General features: G+C 38.8%; 1 protein-coding gene, 1 long non-coding RNA gene and 1 pseudogene across 4 annotated transcripts in view; 1 reads left to right on the forward strand and 2 right to left on the reverse strand.

The window, feature by feature from the left end:
• LOC118936531 (NLR family CARD domain-containing protein 3) overlaps nucleotides 1–4161 on the reverse strand; it is a 28738-nt gene extending 24577 nt beyond the window's left edge. For both annotated transcript variants that reach the window (XM_090214417.1, XM_090214416.1), the window contains exons 1-2: nucleotides 4081–4161; nucleotides 3728–3956 (exon numbers count right to left, since the gene is read on the reverse strand). In XM_090214417.1, coding sequence (XP_090070543.1) covers nucleotides 3728–3956 — 229 coding nt within the window. In that variant the 5' untranslated portion in view covers nucleotides 4081–4161. The remainder of the gene's footprint in view (nucleotides 1–3727; nucleotides 3957–4080) is intronic.
• The window catches only part of LOC149973044 (NLR family CARD domain-containing protein 3-like), a 572339-nt pseudogene that overhangs the window by 182471 nt on the left and 366047 nt on the right, over nucleotides 1–23821 (reverse strand). The window lies entirely within an intron of this gene.
• LOC149973050 (uncharacterized) lies at nucleotides 6446–7094 on the forward strand. Its single transcript, XR_016490277.1, has 2 exons — nucleotides 6446–6538; nucleotides 6979–7094. It is a non-coding gene; the product is annotated as an uncharacterized LOC149973050 (long non-coding RNA).

Here is a 23821-nt window from a genome sequence, read left to right on the forward strand (position 1 = left end):
TAACCGAGAGATTCATAACCTTGTGAAGGCAGGCTACGTCACTGAAGTGACAGCTCATGAAGAGGGAAACGCACTCCGTGAATCCTGGTATCTCCCTCACCATGTTATCCAACAACATGGTGGGAAGTATAGACTTGTCTTCAACTGTTCATTCCAAGCTGCTGGTCAAAGCCTGAATGACTGTCTACTCCCCGGACCAACCTTAGGTCCTTCCTTGCTCGGTGTCCTTCTCCGGTTCCGGCAGCACTCTACAGCCATCAGTGAAGACATCAAAGCCATGTTTCATCAGATTCGTTTACTGCCTTCCGACACCACACTGCTCCGGTTCATATGGCGAGATATGGAATGAGATGCAGAGCCCACAATCTATGAATGGCAGGTACTCCCATTTGGCACCACCTGCAGTCCTTGCTGTGCCATATACGCTCTGCAGAGACACGCATGGGAGCATCCAGACAGTGACCCAGAAGTATTGGATTCAGTGGAAAATGCCTTCTATGTGGATAACTGCTTACAGAGCATCCCATCCACGGCTGAAGCGAAAGCACTCCTTGATAAAGTACGGAATCTCCTTTCCAAAGGGGGATTTGAGGTCTGACAGTGGGCTAGTAACAGAGCGGAGGTTATCCAGCACCTCCCGCCACAAGCTAGGTCCAGTAGCAGTGAACTATGGCTAACGCAGTCTGGTGCTAACCCAGAAGAGCCCACTCTAGGACTGAGGTGGAGCTGCATACCGGATACCCTGGGGTATAAGCACCGCTCATCCCCGAGTACCGAAACCCCCACTCTGCGCACCATCTATCGGACCCTGGCCAGTCAATACGATCCCCTTGGGTATATCCTGCCATACACAACACGGGCCAAAGTCTTAGTCCAGGACCTGTGGCAGACCAAGAGGGACTGGGATGAACCAATCCACCCGGCTGACCTAGTGGAACGATGGATCTGTTGGGAAACAGAGTTAACGGAGCTCTCTGATGTCCAAATGCCAAGATGTTATGTACCATCCTGTGCTGACCAACTGGGATCATGCCTGGAACCACATGTGTTCTGTGACGCTTCGGAGCGAGCTTATGGGGCTGTTTCCTATCTTAGAGTGGAGGATTAGGCAGGCCACACCCATGTCTCCTTTGTCATGGCCAGGTCCAGGGTCGCACCCAAGAAGCAGTTGTCAATGCCTAGGCTGGAACTCAGTGCTGCCCTTTCCGGAGCCCAGTTGGCCTCTACCTTGCGAGCCGAGCTCACCTTGTCAATCCAAAGGGTCATCTACTGGAGTGATTCGACCACTGTATTGACCAGGCTCAAGTCGGAGTCCTGCAGGTATAAGGTGTTTGTCAGAACTCGCATTGCGGAAATCCAAGACCTAACAGAAGTCCAGGACTGGAGGTATGTTGATAGCATAAACAATCCTGCTGATGACATTACTAGAGGTAAAACTCTTCAGGAACTGGCTCAACCCCATCGCTGGAGCTTGGGACCACCATTCTTGTCCCAACCAGAGAACGAGTGGCCGACAGCCCCCAGGTGTACGGCTCCTCCGCAACCAACTGAAGCTCATGAGTTAAGGAGGTCCGCCCAATGCTACAGCATTTCTACGGAACCAACAACGGCTTTCCCTGACCTAACACAATCCCAAACACTGCCGGATCTGATCACCGCCACAAACCAGACCTCCGATGGGGTGGCTTCTATACCCACCTCCCTCGCGGCAGAGATGCTACTCCTCCAGCAAGCACAAGCGGTTAGCTTCCCTGAGGAGTTAAAAGCTCTGAAAGCCGGTAGGGAAGTGGCAAAGGACAGCCGTCTTCTCTCTCTTGCCCCAGAATATGATCCGATCCTTGGAGTGATCAGAGTCGGAGGGAGGCTGCGCCAAGCAGAGGATTTGGACCCAGATGCTATCCACCCAATTATCCTTGACTCCAGACACCCTCTTACCAGGCTCCTCATCAAGAGTTATGATGAGCGGCTTCTCCACCCAGGGCCAGAGAGGGTCTATGGGGAGATGAGGTGGAAGTACTGGATAATTGGAGGACGAGGAGCCATTCGTAAGCACCAATACGCCTGCGTAGAATGTCAGAGATGGCGGGCTGGAGCTACGGTGCCCAAAATGGCAGATATACCCCCTGCTCGCTTGCGCCTCCTTAAACCACCCTTCTGGTCAACAGGAGTAGATTGCTTTGGCCCCTTGATGATCAAGTTAGGTCGTCGCGTGGAAAAGCGCTGGGGTATTCTATTCAAGTGTTTGACAACCAGATGTGTCCACCTGGACCTACTGGAGAGTTTGGATACTGAAGCCTTCCTCATGGCCCTGCGGTGGTTTATCTCCCGATGAGGGAAACCCTACGAGATCCTGGCTGACAGAGGTACGAACTTCAAGGCAGGAGAAGCCAGGTTGGAGGAAGCCTTCCAATACATGGAACCCAGCCTCCAGGATCAGCTGATGGACCAACAAATCTCATTCAAATTTAACCCTCCAGGCGCTCCTCATTTTGGAGGAACTTGGGAGCGAGAGATCAAATCTGTAAAGACGGCCTTACGAATCGTATTAGGGGAACAAACTGTCACGGAAACTGTCTAGAGGACCGTCTTGATAGAGGTGGAAGGGATTCTGAACTCCAAACCCTTGGGATATCTCTCTGCAGACATTGCTGACCCTGATCCGGTTACACCGAATATGCTCTTGATGGGACACCGAGATACGTCACTTCCTCAAGCTATGCTGATACCAACCTCGTAGGCAGACGCCGGTGGCGACACAGCCAAATCTTAGCTGACCATTTTTTGGCCCGATTCATTCGGGATTACCTACCAATTCTACAGCACAGAGGGAAATGGCGGATAGAAATGACCAGCCTGGAAACTGGCCAAGTAGTAATGATGGTGGACCCTCAGCTGCCTCGAGCCTCCTGGCCGGTGGGCCGTATAACTAAGACCATGCCTGGGACCGATGGTCGTATTAGATCAGTGAAGATCCAGGTATGTCCGGCCAGTTGCCCGACTAATTCCTCTCCCTGAGATGACAGAGGACGGGGAGCAATGAGCCTTTTGAGGAGTGTGGAATTTAACAAATTTCCGGGGTGGCTGTAGAAAAGGCCCAGGCCAGCTTCAAACTTATTGTGTACTGTGAATTGTCAATGATCATGGCCCTACGGATCCTCATAGGCCAATTATGCAATCGATATGGTTCATGTGTATTGAAATTAATTATATGCACACATGAAGACAATTGAAAGAGTGAAATGAGAAACGTCATTGTTTGCTAACTGATTGACTTTGATAATGGGGATTATATATTGTATTGTATTCACTGTTTGTATTCTTTCAGGATTTATGATAAATAGTTACGAGCCTAAATGACTCACGGGTTATTACTATTGACTTCTTAATGAACTGGACTGTTGAATTCCCTAAATTATGTTAATAATGAATGATATGATTTGATCTTTGATTATGAATTTGATTGGATACATGTTATTTGTTTCCTTTGTGATGCAGCACAGACGACTCAGTAAATATACCACTTTATGGTTAAAGGAATTCCTGCCTCAGTCTCATCCATTCCTCTGTCACCTGACACGTGACCACCTGTTCAACTTCACTGTCAGTCATCCTACCTGTCCAGCTACCCACACAGATTCCACTAATCTTTCAGCTACTTTAGCTGTACTTTAGCTACATCTTTTAAATGTTATAAAACATCATTCATCAATAGGCAGACAGCTCTTACATTTCTCCAGTGTGTCAGCAAGCTCCTTCTGGTTCATTGTCCTCAGGATGTGCAGTGTCATCTTCAGAACCCCCTCTCTGGCACTGCTCTCCTGCTTCTCATCTTCAGGGTCCACCACTTCCTTATCCTGCTTCTGACTCTCAAAGCCTTCTGGGAGTTCTGGACTAAGAATCCTCTTGAACATCTTCAGCTCGTTCTTCACAAATGTCAAAATTTTCTCTTCAAGCATCTGAAATAAATAAAGTAAATAAGTTAAGCAAGAGAATGAATGCTTTCTCATTAACACATTAATGAATGATTGACAGATCAACTTTACTTGAGGTAAACAAAAAACAATGTACATAACAGGATACACTGAATATGGAGGCCAGGTCTGTTTGATGACTTTGGGAAGACTGACCGCTGAGAATCTCTGACTCTGCTCTCTCCTGTTGGTTTCTGTGGACAAAACATGAGATTACATCTCCTCATCCAGGGAGTTCACACACGCACACACACACACACACACACAGGGAGGGAATATTGTGTTTGCTTAATATTGTTTTAGGACTATGCAAATGGACAAAATGATTAGCCTATGGATTATGAAAACAACAAAAGAAATGGGAAAATGGGACAGGAGAAATGACTAGAGACAGTGTTGTTTAACTCACTGACCATGACCCATGAGTTCTTCTTACCTTTGTTCAGTAGAAAAGTCTCCCTTTCTAAAGTATAGCGGTTGATCCATAGACTCGTCACTCTTCATGGACACACAGCTGGGAACAGGGGAGGCTGCTCTCTTCTGCTTGATTGGGCTTCAACACAACAGAGACAAACATTACATCTCATATTCTCTGAGCTCAGATGGGGAAACATAAGAAGAGTTTCACAAATAGAACTTCCAGACGTTAGTTAATGGCGCGAGCAGTGTCATTATTAATGACTAAATTAATTTAGCGACGCGAGCGTTGTAGTCAGTCTGTCAGCCCCGCTAAAAGGCTGGTGTCGTTACTCTGCCTTCTCCGGGGGCATGTTGAGGTAAATTTACTAACCGGGAGGGTTGAATTATGTAATTTATTGGAGGGCTGGAAGACGCACTCTCAAGGTTGTTTACTCACAATATCAGATATTAAGATGATTTTGATAATGAATGTATACTGAGGTTGAGGTTCTGACTAGTGATTATTTACCCGGGGTTCAATACCTGCTATTGAGGCGCCCTGAAAATAATATTCAAAAATTCGGTACTTGGACACAGCGGGTTTAAACACTAAAGTTACCGTCCATCTAGTGAAGAGAGGAGAACCGGACAGAGTTCCAGTACGCGGACATGAGCAGTGCATCACAATCAACTAAACCCAGTCTTTACAGTGGGTTACATTAGTAATATTCATTTTTTATTATTATGTAAAAACAAACATTCTACGTTTTTTTTTATAACAATATGTTGAGATCTGGGTCCATATCCACAAAGTGTCTCAGAGTAGAAAATTGGTTGTATAAGTGCTGAGAATAAAGACATTTCACACTTATGGGTATAAATTACAATAATAATAATAATAATAATATAGACCTACATGCAACAGTATGTCTTGTGCTTTTGGCAATGATTTATGTATAATAATTATAATAAGTCATACCATGTATGTCTGCATAGCAATTTGTCTTCATTTTGGCAGATTAACTCAGGTTTTCGCCCAGTGGCTAAAGAGATGGTGCTTTGGCCAAAAGGTGGCTGGTTCAAATCCCGGGCCGGGAAAAAAACACTAGAAGTGATCTGATGACTGGAAGGCTGCTTGATTCACATCCTCTAAACATTAACCTTCCGTTGATCAGAACTCTAGAGGTTCTTCTTCACTGAACCCAAAAATATATATAACTTTTATTGATTTCATATTTTAAGGAAGTGATAGAAGCCTTTTTGGCTCTATAAGGAACCTTATTTTCTAAACACGTTTTTCTTTTGATGATTTAATTATCTACATCATGTTATTTCAAGTTCTCCCTTTGGAGCGCAACATCATGTTGTTAAATAATAATCCTAAATTGGGGATATAAATGGGGCATTTGAAGGCGTCTAGGGTGTAATATGTGTTCCATGAAAATGAACATTGTATGCAACGTTGTAGGCAACATTATTGGCAAGGGACTTGATGCCTACTATGCCAAAGCTATTTAGAGTTAAAATGGTGCAAAGAGTGTGTTGATATAATGGTAATATTGTCAAAATTCTGCCTGTAACAACGATCAGAATTGGTTAAAAAAAAACATGCATTCCATTATATTAGGTAATAATTAAGAGATGCATTAAAAAAAATTAAAATATGCATTCCATTTAAGAGTAAGCAAAGTGGTCGAGTCATTTGAAAATTATATCAAATGTCTTACATGACAACGAGTACAGTCAGGGTGCCGTGGAACCCCTGCAGTACCTCCACAGACCCCAGATTGAGAACCCCTGCAGTACCTCCACAGACCCCGGATTGAGAACCCCTGCAGTACCTCCACAGACCCCAGATTGAGAACCCCTGCAGTACCTCAACAGACCCCAGATTGAGTACCCCTGATTTAGCAAATGCTCTTATCCAGAGTGATTTACAGTAAGTGCTTTCATCTTAATTAAGATAGCTACGTGAGTGTGTGTATATATATATATATATACAGTGCCTTTGTAACAGTTGTTAAAGTACTATGTGAATTTCACCAGGTTCATATATCAATATGTTGTGTTGATTTGTTATGCATGCCTGCATCCTGGGAGAAGGGGAGTGTGTACTTACGTTTTGCCCGGCGTGCTCGTGCTCAAATCATTTTGATGCACTGAGAGAGGTAGGCACGCTTTTTCTGTCTTCAGAAAAGTTTGATTCTTTTAAGTACAAAGTCATACACACAATGTTTTGTTCATGAATAATGATGTATATTTAGAGGTTACTCATAAGTGGATGGTATTGTTAAGATGCACTTGTAATTGTACTTTTTAGGATGATATCAACATTCTGAATTCAACATGTGGTTAATAGCTAGCTAAGGTATTAGCAGGCTATTGTATGTGTGAACGATGGCTAGCTCCTCGAATGATCCCAGTCCCTCCTATTGTGCATCTGTTGTAGAAAGAGGCGACGATTCTCAGAACAGATGTGCTCTACAAATGTTTTATTTCCTTTTGGATGCAGGTATGTGGTTTTATCAATGTAAAATATGTTATGTATAATAAGGAGAGAGTGTATTCATTTTTGTATTCCGAAAATCATTTTGATGCACTGAGAGAGAAAGAGGCGACGATTCTCAGAACAGATGTGCTCTACAAATGTTTTATTTCCTTTTGGATGCAGATGCAAGATGCAGAGAGTCAGTTCTGCTTGATTAAAACTACCTGATCTCCAAAGTCCACGTTTATGGTCTCTATCAACCACACACAACGCAGAGTTACAGCGGTGTAGTATAGCACCGGCTACATTGGTGCCTTCTAGACCCGGATTCATCGTTGATCGACGTCAGCTCAATCACCGCGGCGCTGCTGCTCTAGAGACTAATTATATCATTGAGGTACTCTTGCCGCCTTGTGGCAAAAATCGGAACTACAGTCTTTTTTTTTCTGACAACGATGTATTGAGAGCGCTGTTTATCGTTAACCAACATAGAAGTGTGTTCATCAACAGACATTTTAACGTAACTTTAGTGGCATGGCATCTTATAATGGTGATGAACCCAAATTCACTGCTGGGAGGGGGAGGCTTTTCTCATACTCTGATCAAACCCTTGTAAAGTGTGTAGGTGCAGGAGGTTCCCCCATGTTTTTCTCCACAAAACAATTGGATGAAAGCCCTTCATCTAGTGTTAATCCAAATGCCCCTGTAGATGGTCTAGCTGAGCTGGTCACTCAGCTAGCCCGGGAAATAGGGAGCTCCATTAGGGAAGAACTACAGAGTGGCAGGTCCAGTACTTATGAGCCACCAGTAAGTACAGAAAACATAAGTGATCATCATTCAGAGTCAGTAGGATATGTAGATCTCAGTCAAATTAAGTTCATCATGCAATCAGACATAAAGGAACCTCCTACATATAGAGGAGATGGTACAGACAAATGCTCCATTCATGAATGGGAGGAGTTGATGAGAATATACTTGAGGAGGAAGGGATGTCTTGTTGGGGAACAATCAGATGAGTTGATTAGTCGATTATCTGGCAAAGCAAGAGACATGGTAAAGATAAATTTACGCAATGAGACAACAGTTGATCCTACAGAGAAGCCAGAGATTGTATTTGACATTCTGAAACAGAATTTCAGTGAATTGGCCTATTCGTGCATGCCCTTGGCTGATTTTTACAATACTAAACCTGTACCCGGAGAGGCTGTTATGGAGTACTGGGTTCGATTGAACAAGGCTGTAGATGTCGCTGACGAGGGCCTTAAGAGACAAGGTAAGAAGATTGACAGCTCCAACTCTGATGTCGTTAGGATGTTTGTAACATACTGCCCTGACCCCAAACTGGCAGCAGTATTCCAATACAAGTCTGCTGAGAAATGGACTGCGAGTGAAGTACAGGAGAGAATCTATGAACATGAACGCCGCAGGAAGGCCACCATGTGTCAATCTACCACTGTATCCTCAAAGCAAGTAACAGTACATCCCCAGATAACTCCATGTGAAGGCGGGGTCAATGCTGGTACGTGCAGTGACACTTCTCTCACATCAAGCGCCAAACAAGATGGGCAGAGTGCAAGTATCGAGAGACTCATTCACCTGCTTGAACGTACCTTAGAGAAGAGCATACCACCCGTTATGGTTTCACAGACACAGGCCAAGGCACCATCTTTCCCCACCCAGCCCTTCAGGCGTAGGGAATGCAGGGTTTGTGGCTCAACAGATCACTCCACTGTGATACACTGTAGACATGAGAACCTGTGCCTCCTGTGCTTTTCCCCAGATCATTGGAAGTCAAATTGTCCTAAACCGGGGGAACGCTATGCCAATCCCGGTAGTGAGACGCCCACCACAACAGCAGAGAAACTCACCACCACAGCAGCAACCGTTAAACTGACACGCCCACAGGTGAAGGGGGGAAATGTGGGTGTTCAACTGTCTACCCCCAAGAAAGAATTTGATGATCTTGAGAAAACGTATGAGATTTTGTGCTCTGATGCGAAAGAAGGAGAGAAAATTGTTATGTTAGGTTCACAAGAAGTTGAGGCTTTTTCAGATTTGTTTTACACCTCTGTGTCTGTGCATGGGAAAGTGCAGCTTAAGGGCATGCTTGACACTGGGTCTATGGCCTGTACATTAAGTGAACATGCGGAGCAGAGACTTTTGGAAGCAGGTGCCCTTCCTCAGCATTATCAGCCTCCCACAGAGTTAGTATTAGTGGGGTGTGGGGGGAAGAAGACCTCAACAAAGTGTTTCTATGATTTGGAGATGCAAATCTATGGGATTGATGTTAAAGTGCCCACTCTAGTTGTTCCTGGACAGCGTGATGATCTCATCCTGGGATCGAATGTCATTAAGCATCTATTGCATGAGATGAAAGGCACGGATGAATACTGGAAGCTCGTCAACAACATGGATGGCCAGACCCACTCACCAGAGGGTGAGCAGTTTCTGCAGATGATGACAAGTGTCACAAGATGGAAGGGACAGCAAGTCGATGGCAAGATTGGGACAGTGAAGCTCACTCAAGCTGTGACTCTTTCGCCCAAGACGGAACACTTAGTTTGGGGTAAACTTCCTAAAAATGTGGCATTGTCTCCAGGCAGCACTGTAATAGTCGAACCTACCAGGTCAAAGGTCATGCCCAGAAACATACTCGTGGGTAGAGTTATTACACCCATGTGGGGAGATGGCTGGGTCCCTTTAAAGGTAGTAAACTGTTCTGACAAACATCTCACCCTAAGACGTAACATGAAGTTGGCAGATGTGTCTACATGCTTGGCTGTTGAGGATGCAACAATATTTCAGGGCCTTCATGAGGTGAGGAAAACCCCAATGGAACAGAAGCAGGATGACAATGGCTGCCACAATCTGAAACAAAGACTGTCTGATCTAGGATTAGTAGACATTGACATTGATGGATGCCAGGTAGCTGACCATTGGAAGGAAAAGCTTGTGAATACCATCACAAAATATGAAGACATCTTCTCAAGACATAATCTGGACTGCGGAGAAGCCAGGGGTTATGTTCACCGTATCCACCTGGTTGATGACAGACCCTTCCGGCTACCATACAGAAGAGTTCCGCCTGCTCATTACCTGAAGCTGAGGAAGGTATTGACAGATATGGAAGAAGTAGGTCTTATACGCAAGTCAGTTAGTGAGTATGCCTCCCCTTTAGTCATGGTATGGAAGAAAGATGAGGTTCTGAGGTTATGCACTGAGGTCTGAGGTTATGCACTGACTTCAGGTGGATGAATGCACGAACGGTGAAGGACGCTCATCCCCTTCCTCATCAAGCAGATTGCCTCGCAGCCCTTGGTGGCAGTGCATTTTTCAGCACCATGGACTTGACCTCAGGATTTTATAACATTCCAGTTCACGAAGAGGACAAGAAGTACACAGCCTTTACCACACCGATGGGACTTTATGAGTACAATCGCATGCCACAAGGTCTGTGTAACAGCCCGGCCTCTTTCATGAGAATGATGTTGAGTATATTTGGGGACCTAAACTTCTCAAATCTCCTTTGTTACTTAGATGACTTGTTGGTCTTTGCACCCACCGAGGAACAGGCTCTACAGCGACTTGAAGTTGTGTTTAGCCGTCTAAGAGCCAACAATCTCAAGCTAGCACCCAAAAAATGCCACTTTCTACGAAGAACAGTGAAATTCCTCGGACATATCATTAAAGAGGACGGTGTGTCAGTGGATCCTGAGAAGGTGGAGGCCATTGCCAAGATGAGCCAAGCTCAGCTGATGGAGGCAGATGGATGCACTCCCTCTGCTCGGAGGCTGAAATCCTTCTTGGGTATGGTATTATATTACCAGCACTTCATTCCTGACTGTTCTGCTATAGCCAGACCTTTGTTTGCACTCACTGGGGGTCAAAAGAGAAGAGGAAGAGATGGGAAGAAGGGCAACAGTGGGATTTTCCGGAAGCTGACGCTATCGGATTGGACTGAGGAGTGTGTCGTTGCATTCCAGAAGCTGAAGGATGCTCTTTTGAATTGTGTCATGCTAGCTCACCCTGATTTCGAGAGGCCGTTCATTCTCTTCACTGACGCTTCCTTGGATGGTCTTGGGGCTGTGCTTTGCCAAGTACCTGAAGGTGAAGATAAGGCAAGGCCCATAGCATTTGCGAGCAAGACACTGAGTAAGTCGCAGAGAAGGTACCCGGCACACAGACTTGAATTTCTAGCACTGAAATGGAGTGTGTGTGAGAAATTCAGTCACTGGCTTAAGGGGCACGAGTTCACTGTCTGGACAGATAGTAACCCGTTAACCTCTTAGATCTCTAGGGGCGCTATTTCATTTTTGGATAAAAAACGTTCCCGTTTTAAGCGCGATATTTTGTCACGAAAAGATGCTCGACTATGCATATTCTTGACAGTTTTGGAAATAAAACACTCTGAAGTTTCAGAATCTGCAAAGATTTTGTCTGTAAGTGCCCCAGAACTCATTCTACAGGCGAAACCAAGATGATGCATCACCCAGGAATTAGCAGAATTTCTGAAGCTCTGTTTTCCATTCTCTCCTTATATGGCTGTGATTGCGCAACGAATGAGCCTACACTTTCTGTCGTTCGCCCAAGGTCTTAGCAGCATTGTGACGTATTTGTAGGCATATCATTGGAAGATTGACCATAAGAGACTACATTTTCCAAGTGTCCGCCTGGTGTCCTGCGTCGAATTCGGTGCGCAACTGCCAGCTGCTTCCACTTTACCATTTGATTCAGGGGAGAAAGCATGTGTCCAAGAACGATGTATCAATGAAGAGATATGTGAAAAACACCTTGATGATTGATTCTAAACAACGTTTGCCATGTTTTCAGTCGATATTATGGAGTTAATTTGGAAAAAAGTTCGCGTTTTGAGGACTGAATTTTCGTTTTTTTTTTGGTAGCCAAATGTGATGTATAAAACGGAGCTATTTCTAATACACAAAGAATCTTTTTGGAAAAACTGAGCATCTGCTATCCAACTGAGAGTATCCTCATTGAAAACATCAGAAGTTCTTCAAAGGTAAATGATTTTATTTGAAGGCTTTTATGTTTTTGTTGAAATGTTGCGTGCTGGATGCTAACGCTAATGCTAACGCTAAATCCTTTGTTTGCTAGCTACTGTTACACAAATTATTGTTTTCCTATGGTTGAGAAGCATATTTTGAAAATCTGAGATGACAGTTTTGTTTACAAAAGGCTAAGCTTGCGAGATGGCATATTTATTTCATTTCATTTGCGATTTTCATGAATAGTTAACGTTGCGTTATGGTAATGAGCTTGAGGCTGTAGTCACGATACCGGATCCGGGTTTGGGAGATCAGAGAGGTTAACATACATCATGACAAAACCCAAGCTGGACGCTTGCGAGCAAAGATGGGTTGCCAACCTGGCACCGTACAACTTTGATTTGAAGCGTATCCCAGGCAGCAAGAATATAGTAGCAGATGCACTGAGCCGCGATCCCTTTGCAGTGACTGTCGCGCAGAGACTGATGAGGGAGTCCTACCTAGCACTTCTGTCTGAGGCTGTTGGTACACTGAATGATGATGTCCAAGATGCCTTCCGTTGGGCTTCTTATCCCCAGGAGATAACCTCTTTGACCACTGCTGAAGTGAAGGCCATATGTCAGCTCCATATTGACTGGGAATGTTCAATGGAGATGCAAGCAATCCAGCTTGGTTCCAACACCCAACGGCTGCTTTCTCCTGGTATTGACACTTTGCCTGAACTCTCGCACGAGGAACTTCGAGATCTCCAGCTGCAAGACTCTGTGACTTCCAAGGTCATCCCTTTCGTCTTCAATAAGAAACGGCCCACCAGACGAGATCGATACAGTGTTTCTTCTAAAGTGTTGTTGCTGATGAAACAGTGGGATCGCTTGATCCTAAGAGAGGGAGTTCTGTATCGTGTCATTAAGGAGAGTCACACAAACCGGAGAAGGTTCCAGTATGTCTTGCCAGAGGTGTTGAGACTCAAAGCGATGACTGGCATTCACGACCTTGCAGGACATCAAGGCCAAGCTAGAACTCTAGCTCTGGCCAGGCAGAGATTTTTCTGGCCTGCAATGGAGAGAGACATCAAGGAGTATGTTCGCTGCTGCCAGAGATGCGTTCTAGCAAAGACACCAGAGCCAGCGGCTAGAGCCCCGTTAGAGAGCATCAAAACTTGCTCTCCCATGGAGTTGGTGTGTTTGGATTTTTGGACAGCGGAAGACAGTAAGAAGAACTCAGTTGATGTTCTGGTGGTGACTGACCACTTCACTAAACTTGCCCATGTATGGCCATGCAGAAACCAGACAGCCAAGCAAGTAGCTCGTAAACTGTGGGATCATGTCTTCTGTGTCTACGGCTTTGCATCAAGGATCCATACTGATCAAGGCGCAAATTTTGAGAGTGAGCTAATAGCAGAACTGCTTAAGCTCTCTGGTGTCCAAAAGTCAAGAACCACAGCATATCACCCAATGGGGAATGGAGAAACTGAACGCTTCAACAGGACTTTAGGTAGCATGCTCAGGAGTCTGCCCTTGAAAACCAAAGAACATTGGCCTGAACAAATCCAGTCATTAACATTTGCCTACAATGCCACTGTTCACGAGACTACGGGCTATGCTCAATTCTTTCTCATGTTTGGTAGAGTCCCTCGGCTACCAGTGGATGTTATGTTCCACAATGTTTTGGATGACTCCAGTGTTGTGGATTGCAACAAGTATGTCGAGACTCTGATCACTGGGCTGAAGGAAGCTATGAGTGTTGCCCAAAGGCACACTGACAAGCAACAGAGACGACAAGGTCGGGAGTATGACAAGCGGGTTAAAGGCATCGGTTTGTCCATGGGGGATCGTGTCCTCATCGCCAACAAGGGTGAAAGGGGCCGCCGCAAGTTGGCTGACAAGTGGAACCCCGAGATTTTCACAGTGACTTCAGTCAATCCACAAACTCACACGTACATAATCCAAGATCGTTATGGTAGAGAGAAAGTGGTTCACAGGAATCTACTGCTGCAGGTGAATTTCCTGCCATTTGAAATTGATGATTCAGTACACTTCAATGACAGTGATGCTGCAGGGCCTTCAATCAATGTAGATGCAGGAGAGGCCACCCACTCCGGCGATGGACTGGACAGGGAAGACATGGAGGACTCTGGGGAGGAAAGTGCATCCTGGCTGGCGGAGGATTCAAGCGATTACTCCGAACTCTGGACATCGGATGGAAAGTCAGAGCCAGAAGAACCTTGTTTTCTTGAGGAAAATGACCGGGGAAGCACCTCTGAGATTCTGGAGCTGATTCCTTCAAACTCACCTCTGATCAATGATCTAAGGCCAGAGCCACCGTTAGTTACTATGGCCCCTAGCCCAGTGGCAGGTCGCACAAGGGCGGGGAGGGTAGTTAAACCAGTAAAGAGACTAATAGAGTCAACCCACCAGAAGGTGTAAGTTTAACATAGTACAGAGATGGTTTAGTACAGGATTTTTTTTTAAGGCTAAGAATGTAGATATAGTGTAAGAGGCACTATGCATCTAGGGGCAGTTGAAGGCCTGACCAACTTTCACTTGCCCTGAACCCTATGGGTAGCTTTGAGCTGAATTCAGAATTAAGCCTTGAGCTTGGTAGGTTATTTTGTTGTTTTACAAGGTTGGTGAAATTCAGGAGGGGTGAATGTAACAGTTGTTAAAGTACTATGTGAATTTCACCAGGTTCATATATCAATATGTTGTGTTGATTTGTTATGCATGCCTGCATCCTGGGAGAAGGGGAGTGTGTACTTACGTTTTGCCCGGCGTGCTCGTGCTCAAATCATTTTGATGCACTGAGAGAGGTAGGCACGCTTTTTCTGTCTTCAGAAAAGTTTGATTCTTTTAAGTACAAAGTCATACACACAATGTTTTGTTCATGAATAATGATGTATATTTAGAGGTTACTCATAAGTGGATGGTATTGTTAAGATGCACTTGTAATTGTACTTTTTAGGATGATATCAACATTCTGAATTCAACATGTGGTTAATAGCTAGCTAAGGTATTAGCAGGCTATTGTATGTGTGAACGATGGCTAGCTCCTCGAATGATCCCAGTCCCTCCTATTGTGCATCTGTTGTAGAAAGAGGCGACGATTCTCAGAACAGATGTGCTCTACAAATGTTTTATTTCCTTTTGGATGCAGATGCAAGATGCAGAGAGTCAGTTCTGCTTGATTAAAACTACCTGATCTCCAAAGTCCACGTTTATGGTCTCTATCAACCACACACAACGCAGAGTTACAGCGGTGTAGTATAGCCCCGGCTACACCTTGCGAAAGTATTCGGCCCCCTTGAACTTTGCGACCTTTTGCCACATTTCAGGCTTCAAACATAAAGATATAAAACTGTATTTTTTTGTGAAGAATCAACAACAAGTGGGACACAATCATGAAGTGGAAAGACATTTATTGGATATTTCAAACTTTTTTAACAAATCAAAAACTGAAAAATTGGGCGTGCAAAATTATAGTAGTGGGTTGTTAGTGATATGTAGATGTTATATTATGTAAAGTAGACTAGGTTATAATGTATAGTAGTGGGTTGTTAGTGGTATGTAGATGTCATATTATATTATGTAAAGTAGACTAGGTTATAATGTAGAGTAGTGGGTTGTTAGTGATATGTAATATTATGTAAGGTAGACTAAGTTATAATGTGTAGTAGTGGGTTGTTAGTGATATGTTATATTATATTAAATAGACTAGGTTATAATGTACAGTAGTGGGTTGTTAGTGATATATAGATGTTAAATTATGTAAAGTAGACTATGTCATAATGTATAGTAGTGGGTTGTTAGTGATATGTTATATTATATTAAATAGACTAGGTTATAATGTATAGTAGTGGGTTGTTAGTGATATATAGATGTTAAATTATGTAAAGTAGACTAGGTTATAATGTATAGTAGTGGGTTGTTAGTGATATGTAGATGTTATATTATGTAAAGTAGACTAGGTTATAATGTATAGTAGTGGTTTGTTAGTGATATATAGATGTTAAATTATGTAAAGTCGACTTGGTTATAATGTATAGTTATGGGTTGTTAGTGATATGTTATATTATGTAAAGTAGACTATGTTATAATGTAAAGTAGTGGGTTGTTAGAGATATGTAGATATTATATTATGTAAAGTAGACTAGGTTATAATGTATAGTAGTGGTTTGTTAGTGATATATAGATGTTAAATTATGTAAAGTCGACTTGGTTATAATGTATAGTTGTGGGTTGTTAGTGATATGTTATATTATGTAAAGTAGACTAGGTTATAATGTATAGTAGTGGGTTGTTAGTGATATGTTATATTATGTAAGGTAGACTAGGTTATAATGTATAGTAGTGGGTTGTTAGTGATATGTAGATGTTATATTATGTAAAGTAGACTAGGTTATAATGTATAGTAGTGGGTTGTTAGTGATATGTTATATTATGTAAAGTAGACTAGGTTATAATGTATAGTAGTGGGTTGTTAGTAATGTGTTATATTATATAAAGTAGACTAGGTTATAATGTGTAGTAGTGGGTTGTTAGTGATATGTTATAGTATGTAAAGTAGGCTAGGTTATAATGTATAGTAGTGGGATGTTAGTGATATGTAGATGTTATATTATGTAAAGTAGACTAGGTTATAATGTATAGTAGTGGGTGGTTAGTGATATGTTATATTATGTAAAGTAGACTAGGTTATAATGTATATTAGTGGGTTGTTAGTGAAATGTAGATGTTATATTATGTAAAGTAGACTAGGTTATAATGTAGAGTAGTGGGTTGTTAGTGATATGTAGATGTTATATTATATTATGTAATGTAGACTCGGTTATAATGTATAGAAGTGGGTTGTTAGTGATATGTTCTATTATGTAAAGTAGACTAGGTTATAATGTATAGAAGTGGGTTGTTAGTGATATGTTATATTATATTAAATAGACTAGGTTATAATGTACAGTAGTGGGTTGTTAGTGATATATAGATGTTAAATTATGTAAAGTAGACTAGGTTATAATGTATAGTAGTGGGTTGTTAGTGATATGTTATATTATGTAAAGTAGACTAGGTTATAATGTATAGTAGTGGGTTGTTAGTAATGTGTTATATTATATAAAGTAGACTAGGTTATAATGTGTAGTAGTGGGTTGTTAGTGATATGTTATAGTATGTAAAGTAGGCTAGGTTATAATGTATAGTAGTGGGATGTTAGTGATATGTAGATGTTATATTATGTAAAGTAGACTAGGTTATAATGTATAGTAGTGGGTGGTTAGTGATATGTTATATTATGTAAAGTAGACTAGGTTATAATGTATATTAGTGGGTTGTTAGTGAAATGTAGATGTTATATTATGTAAAGTAGACTAGGTTATAATGTATAGTAGTGGGTTGTTAGTGATATGTAGATGTTATATTATGTAAAGTAGACTAGGTTATAATGTATAGTAGTGGGTTGTTAGTGATATGTAGATGTTATATTATGTAAAGTAGACTAGGTTATAATGTATAGTAGTGGGTTGTTAGTGATATGTAGATGTTATATTATGTAATGTAGACTAGGTTATAATGTATAGTAGTGGTTTGTTAGTGATATGTTATATTATGTAAATTAGACTAGGTTATAATGTATAGTAGTGGGTTGTTAGTGATATGTTATATTATGTAAAGTAGACTATGTTATAATGTATGGTAGTGGGTTGTTAGTGATATATAGATGTTAAATTATGTAAAGTAGACTAGGTTATAATGTATAATAGTGGGTTGTTAGTGATATGTAGATGTTATATTATGTAAAGTAGACTAGGTTATAATGTATAGTAGTGGGTTGTTAGTGGTATGTAGATGTCATATTATATTATGTAAAGTAGACTAGGTTATAATGTAGAGTAGTGGGTTGTTAGTGATATGTTATATTATGTAAGGTAGACTAAGTTATAATGTCTAGTAGTGGGTTGTTAGTGATATGTTATATTATATTAAATAGACTAGGTTATAATGTACAGTAGTGGGTTGTTAGTGATATATAGATGTTAAATTATGTAAAGTTGACTATGTCATAATGTATAGTAGTGGGTTGTTAGTGATATGTTATATTATATTAAATAGACTAGGTTATAATGTATAGTAGTGGGTTGTTAGTGATATATAGATGTTAAATTATGTAAAGTAGACTAGGTTATAATGTGTAGTAGTGGGTTGTTAGTGATATGTTATAGTATGTAAAGTAGGCTAGGTTATAATGTATAGTAGTGGGATGTTAGTGATATGTAGATGTTATATTATGTAAAGTAGACTAGGTTATAATGTATAGTAGTGGGTGGTTAGTGATATGTTATATTATGTAAAGTAGACTAGGTTATAATGTATAGTAGTGGGTTGTTAGTGATATGTAGATGGTATATTATGTAAAGTAGACTAGGTTATAATGTATAGTAGTGGGTTGTTAGTGATATGTTATATTATGTAAAGTAGACTAGGTTATAATGTATAGTAGTGGGTTGTTAGTAATGTGTTATATTATATAAAGTAGACTAGGTTATAATGTGTAGTAGTGGGTTGTTAGTGATATGTTATAGTATGTAAAGTAGGCTAGGTTATAATGTATAGTAGTGGGATGTTAGTGATATGTAGATGTTATATTATGTAAAGTAGACTAGGTTATAATGTATAGTAGTGGGTGGTTAGTGATATGTTATATTATGTAAAGTAGACTAGGTTATAATGTATATTAGTGGGTTGTTAGTGAAATGTAGATGTTATATTATGTAAAGTAGACTAGGTTATAATGTAGAGTAGTGGGTTGTTAGTGATATGTAGATGTTATATTATATTATGTAATGTAGACTCGGTTATAATTTATAGAAGTGGGTTGTTAGTGATATGTTATATTTTGTAAAGTAGACTAGGTTATAATGTATAGAAGTGGGTTGTTAGTGATATGTTATATTATATTAAATAGACTAGGTTATAATGTACAGTAGTGGGTTGTTAGTGATATATAGATGTTAAATTATGTAAAGTAGACTAGGTTATAATGTATAGTAGTGGGTTGTTAGTGATATGTTATATTATGTAAAGTAGACTAGGTTATAATGTATAGTAGTGGGTTGTTAGTGATATATAGATGTTAAATTATGTAAAGTAGACAAGGTATAATGTATAGTAGTGGGTTGTTAGTGATATGTAGATGTTATATTATGTAAAGTAGACTAGGTTATAATGTATAGCAGTGGGTTGTTAGTGATATGTAGATGTTATATTATGTAAAGTAGACTAGGTTATAATGTATAGTAGTGGGTTGTTAGTGATATGTTATATTATGTCATGTAGACTCGGTTATAATGTGTAGTAGTGGGTTGTTAGTGATATGTTATATTATATAAAATAGACTAGGTTATAATGTTTAGTAGTGGGTTGTTAGTGATATGAAGATGTTATATTATGTAAAGTAGACTAGGTTATAATGTTTTGTAGTGGGTTGTTAGTGACATGTTATATTATGTAAAGTAGACTAGGTTATAATGTATAGTAGTGGGTTGTTAGTGATATGTAGATGTTATTTTATGTAAAGTAGACTAGGTTATAATGTATAGTAGTGGGTTGTTAGTGATATGTAGATGTTATATTATGTAAAGTAGACTAGGTTATAATGTATAGTAGTGGGTTGTTAGTGATATGTAGATGTTATATTATGTAATGTAGACTAGGTTATAATGTATAGTAGTGGTTTGTAAGTGATATGTTATATTATGTAAATTAGACTAGGTTATAATGTATAGTAGTGGGTTGTTAGTGATATGTAGATGTTATATTATGTAAAGTAGACTAGGTTATAATGTATAGCAGTGGGTTGTTAGTGATATGTAGATGTTATATTATGTAAAGTAGACTAGGTTATAATGTATAGTTGTGGGTTGTTAGTGATATGTTATATTATGTAAAGTAGACTATGTTATAATGTAAAGTAGTGGGTTGTTAGTGATATGTAGATGTTATATTATGTAAAGTAGACTAGGTTATAATGTATAGTAGTGGGTTGTTAGTGATATGTTATATTATGTAAAGTAGACTAGGTTATAATGTATAGTAGTGGGTTGTTAGTGATAAGTTATATTATATAAAGTAGACTAGGTTATAATGTATAGTAGTGGGTTGTTAGTGATATGCAGATGTTATATTATGTAAAGTAGACTAGGTTATAATGTATAGCAGTGGGTTGTTTGTGATATGAAGATGTTATATTATGTAAAGTAGACTAGGTTATAATGTATAGTAGTGGGTTGTTAGTGATATGTTATATTATGTAAAGTAGAATAGGTTATAATGTATAGCAGTGGGTTGTTAGTGATATGTAGATGTTATGTTATGTAAAGTAGACTAGGTTATAATGTATAGTAGTGGGTTGTTAGTGATATGCAGATGTTATATTATGTAAAGTAGACTAGGTTATAATGTATAGCAGTGGGTTGTTTGTGATATGAAGATGTTATATTATGTAAAGTAGACTATGTTATAATGTATAGCAGTGGGTTGTTAGTGATATGTAGATGTTATATTATGTAAAGTAGACTAGGTTATAATGTATAGTAGTGGGTTGTTAGTGATATGTTATATTATGTAAAGTAGAATAGGTTATAATGTATAGCAGTGGGTTGTTAGTGATATGTAGATGTTATATTATATAAAGTAGACTAGGTTATAATGTATAGTAGTGGGTTGTTAGTGATATGTAGATGTTATATTATGTAAAGTAGACTAGGTTATAATGTATAGTAGTGGGTTGTTAGTGGTATGTAGATGTCATATTATATTATGTAAAGTAGACTAGGTTATAATGTAGAGTAGTGGGTTGTTAGTGATATGTAGATGTTATTTTATGTAAAGTAGACTAGGTTATAATGTATAGTAGTGGGTTGTTAGTGATATGTAGATGTTATATTATGTAAAGTAGACTAGGTTATAATGTATAGTAGTGGGTTGTTAGTGATATGTAGATGTTATATTATGTAATGTAGACTAGGTTATAATGTATAGTAGTGGTTTGTAAGTGATATGTTATATTATGTAAATTAGACTAGGTTATAATGTATAGTAGTGGGTTGTTAGTGATATGTAGATGTTATATTATGTAAAGTAGACTAGGTTATAATGTATAGCAGTGGGTTGTTAGTGATATGTAGATGTTATATTATGTAAAGTAGACTAGGTTATAATGTATAGTTGTGGGTTGTTAGTGATATGTTATATTATGTAAAGTAGACTATGTTATAATGTAAAGTAGTGGGTTGTTAGTGATATGTAGATGTTATATTATGTAAAGTAGACTAGGTTATAATGTATAGTAGTGGGTTGTTAGTGATATGTTATATTATGTAAAGTAGACTAGGTTATAATGTATAGTAGTGGGTTGTTAGTGATAAGTTATATTATATAAAGTAGACTAGGTTATAATGTATAGTAGTGGGTTGTTAGTGATATGCAGATGTTATATTATGTAAAGTAGACTAGGTTATAATGTATAGCAGTGGGTTGTTTGTGATATGAAGATGTTATATTATGTAAAGTAGACTAGGTTATAATGTATAGTAGTGGGTTGTTAGTGATATGTTATATTATGTAAAGTAGAATAGGTTATAATGTATAGCAGTGGGTTGTTAGTGATATGTAGATGTTATGTTATGTAAAGTAGACTAGGTTATAATGTATAGTAGTGGGTTGTTAGTGATATGCAGATGTTATATTATGTAAAGTAGACTAGGTTATAATGTATAGCAGTGGGTTGTTTTTAATATGAAGATGTTATATTATGTAAAGTAGACTATGTTATAATGTATAGCAGTGGGTTGTTAGTGATATGTAGATGTTATATTATGTAAAGTAGACTAGGTTATAATGTATAGTAGTGGGTTGTTAGTGATATGTTATATTATGTAAAGTAGAATAGGTTATAATGTATAGCAGTGGGTTGTTAGTGATATGTAGATGTTATATTATGTAAAGTAGACTAGGTTATAATGTATAGTAGTGGGTTGTTAGTGATATGTAGATGTTATATTATGTAAAGTAGACTAGGTTATAATGTATAGTAGTGGGTTGTTAGTGGTATGTAGATGTCATATTATATTATGTAAAGTAGACTAGGTTATAATGTAGAGTAGTGGGTTGTTAGTGATATGTTATATTATGTAAAGTAGACTCAGTTATAATGTATAGAGGTGGGTTGTTAGTGATATGTTATATTATGTAAGGTAGACTAGGTTATAATGTGTAGTAGTGGGTTGTTAATGATATGTTATATTATATTAAATAGACTAGGTTATAATGTACAGTAGTGGGTTGTTAGTGATATATAGATGTTAAATTATGTAAAGTAGACTATGTCATAATGTATAGTAGTGGGTTGTTAGTGATATGTTATATTATATTAAATAGACTAGGTTATAATGTATAGTAGTGGGTTGTTAGTGATATATAGATGTTAAATTATGTAAAGTAGACTAGGTTATAATGTATAGTAGTGGGTTGTTAGTGATATATAGATGTTAAATTATGTAAAGTAGACTAGGTTATAATGTATAGTAGTGGGTTGTTAGTGATATGTAGATGTTATATTATGTAAAGTAGACTAGGTTATAATGTATAGTAGTGGGTTGTTAGTGATATATAGATGTTAAATTATGTAAAGTCGACTTGGATATAATGTATAGTAGTGGTTTGTTAGTGATATGTTATATTATGTAAATTAGACTAGGTTATAATGTATAGTAGTGGGTTGTTAGTGATATGTAGATGTTATATTATGTAAAGTAGACTAGGTTATAATGTATAGCAGTGGGTTGTTTGTGATATGAAGATGTTATATTATGTAAAGTAGACTAGGTTATAATGTATAGCAGTGGGTTGTTAGTGATATGTAGATGTTATATTATGTAAAGTAGACTAGGTTATAATGTATAGTTGTGGGTTGTTAGTGATATGTTATATTATGTAAAGTAGACTATGTTATAATGTAAAGTAGTGGGTTGTTAGTGATACGTAGATGTTATATTATGTAAAGTAGACTAGGTTATAATGTATAGTAGTGGGTTGTTAGTGATTTGTAGATGTTATATTATGTAAAGTAGACTAGGTTATAATGTATAGTAGTGGGATGTTAGTGATATGTTATATTATGTAAAGTAGACTAGGTTATAATGTATAGTAGTGGGTTGTTAGTGATATGTTATATTATGTAAAGTAGACTATGTTATAATGTATGGTAGTGGGTTGTTAGTGATATATAGATGTTAAATTATGTAAAGTAGACTAGGTTATAATGTATAATAGTGGGTTGTTAGTGATATGTAGATGTTATATTATGTAAAGTAGACTAGGTTATAATGTATAGAAGTGGGTTGTTAGTGATATGTTATATTATATTAAATAGACTAGGTTATAATGTATAGTAGTGGGTTGTTAGTGATATATAGATGTTAAATTATGTAAAGTAGACAAGGTATAATGTATAGTAGTGGGTTGTTAGTGATATGTACATGTTATATTATGTAAAGTAGACTAGGTTATAATGTAGAGTAGTGGGTTGTTAGTGATATGTAGATGTTATATTATATTATGTAAAGTAGACTAGGTTATAATGTAGAGTAGTGGGTTGTTAGTGATATGTTATATTATGTAATGTAGACTCGGTTATAATGTATAGAAGTGGGTTGTTAGTGATATGTTATATTATGTAAGGTAGACTAGGTTATAATGTGTAGTAGTGGGTTGTTAGTGATATGTTATATTATATAAAATAGACTAGGTTATAATGTTTAGTAGTGGGTTGTTAGTGATATGAAGATGTTATATTATGTAAAGTAGACTAGGTTATAATGTTTTGTAGTGGGTTGTTAGTGATATGTTATATTATGTAAAGTAGACTAGGTTATAATGTATAATAGTGGGTTGTTAGTGATATGTAGA

Source organism: Oncorhynchus mykiss, chromosome 21, assembly GCF_057628025.1.
Source record: "Oncorhynchus mykiss isolate SJ-2025 chromosome 21, ASM5762802v1, whole genome shotgun sequence".
Taxonomy (NCBI): domain Eukaryota; kingdom Metazoa; phylum Chordata; class Actinopteri; order Salmoniformes; family Salmonidae; genus Oncorhynchus; species Oncorhynchus mykiss.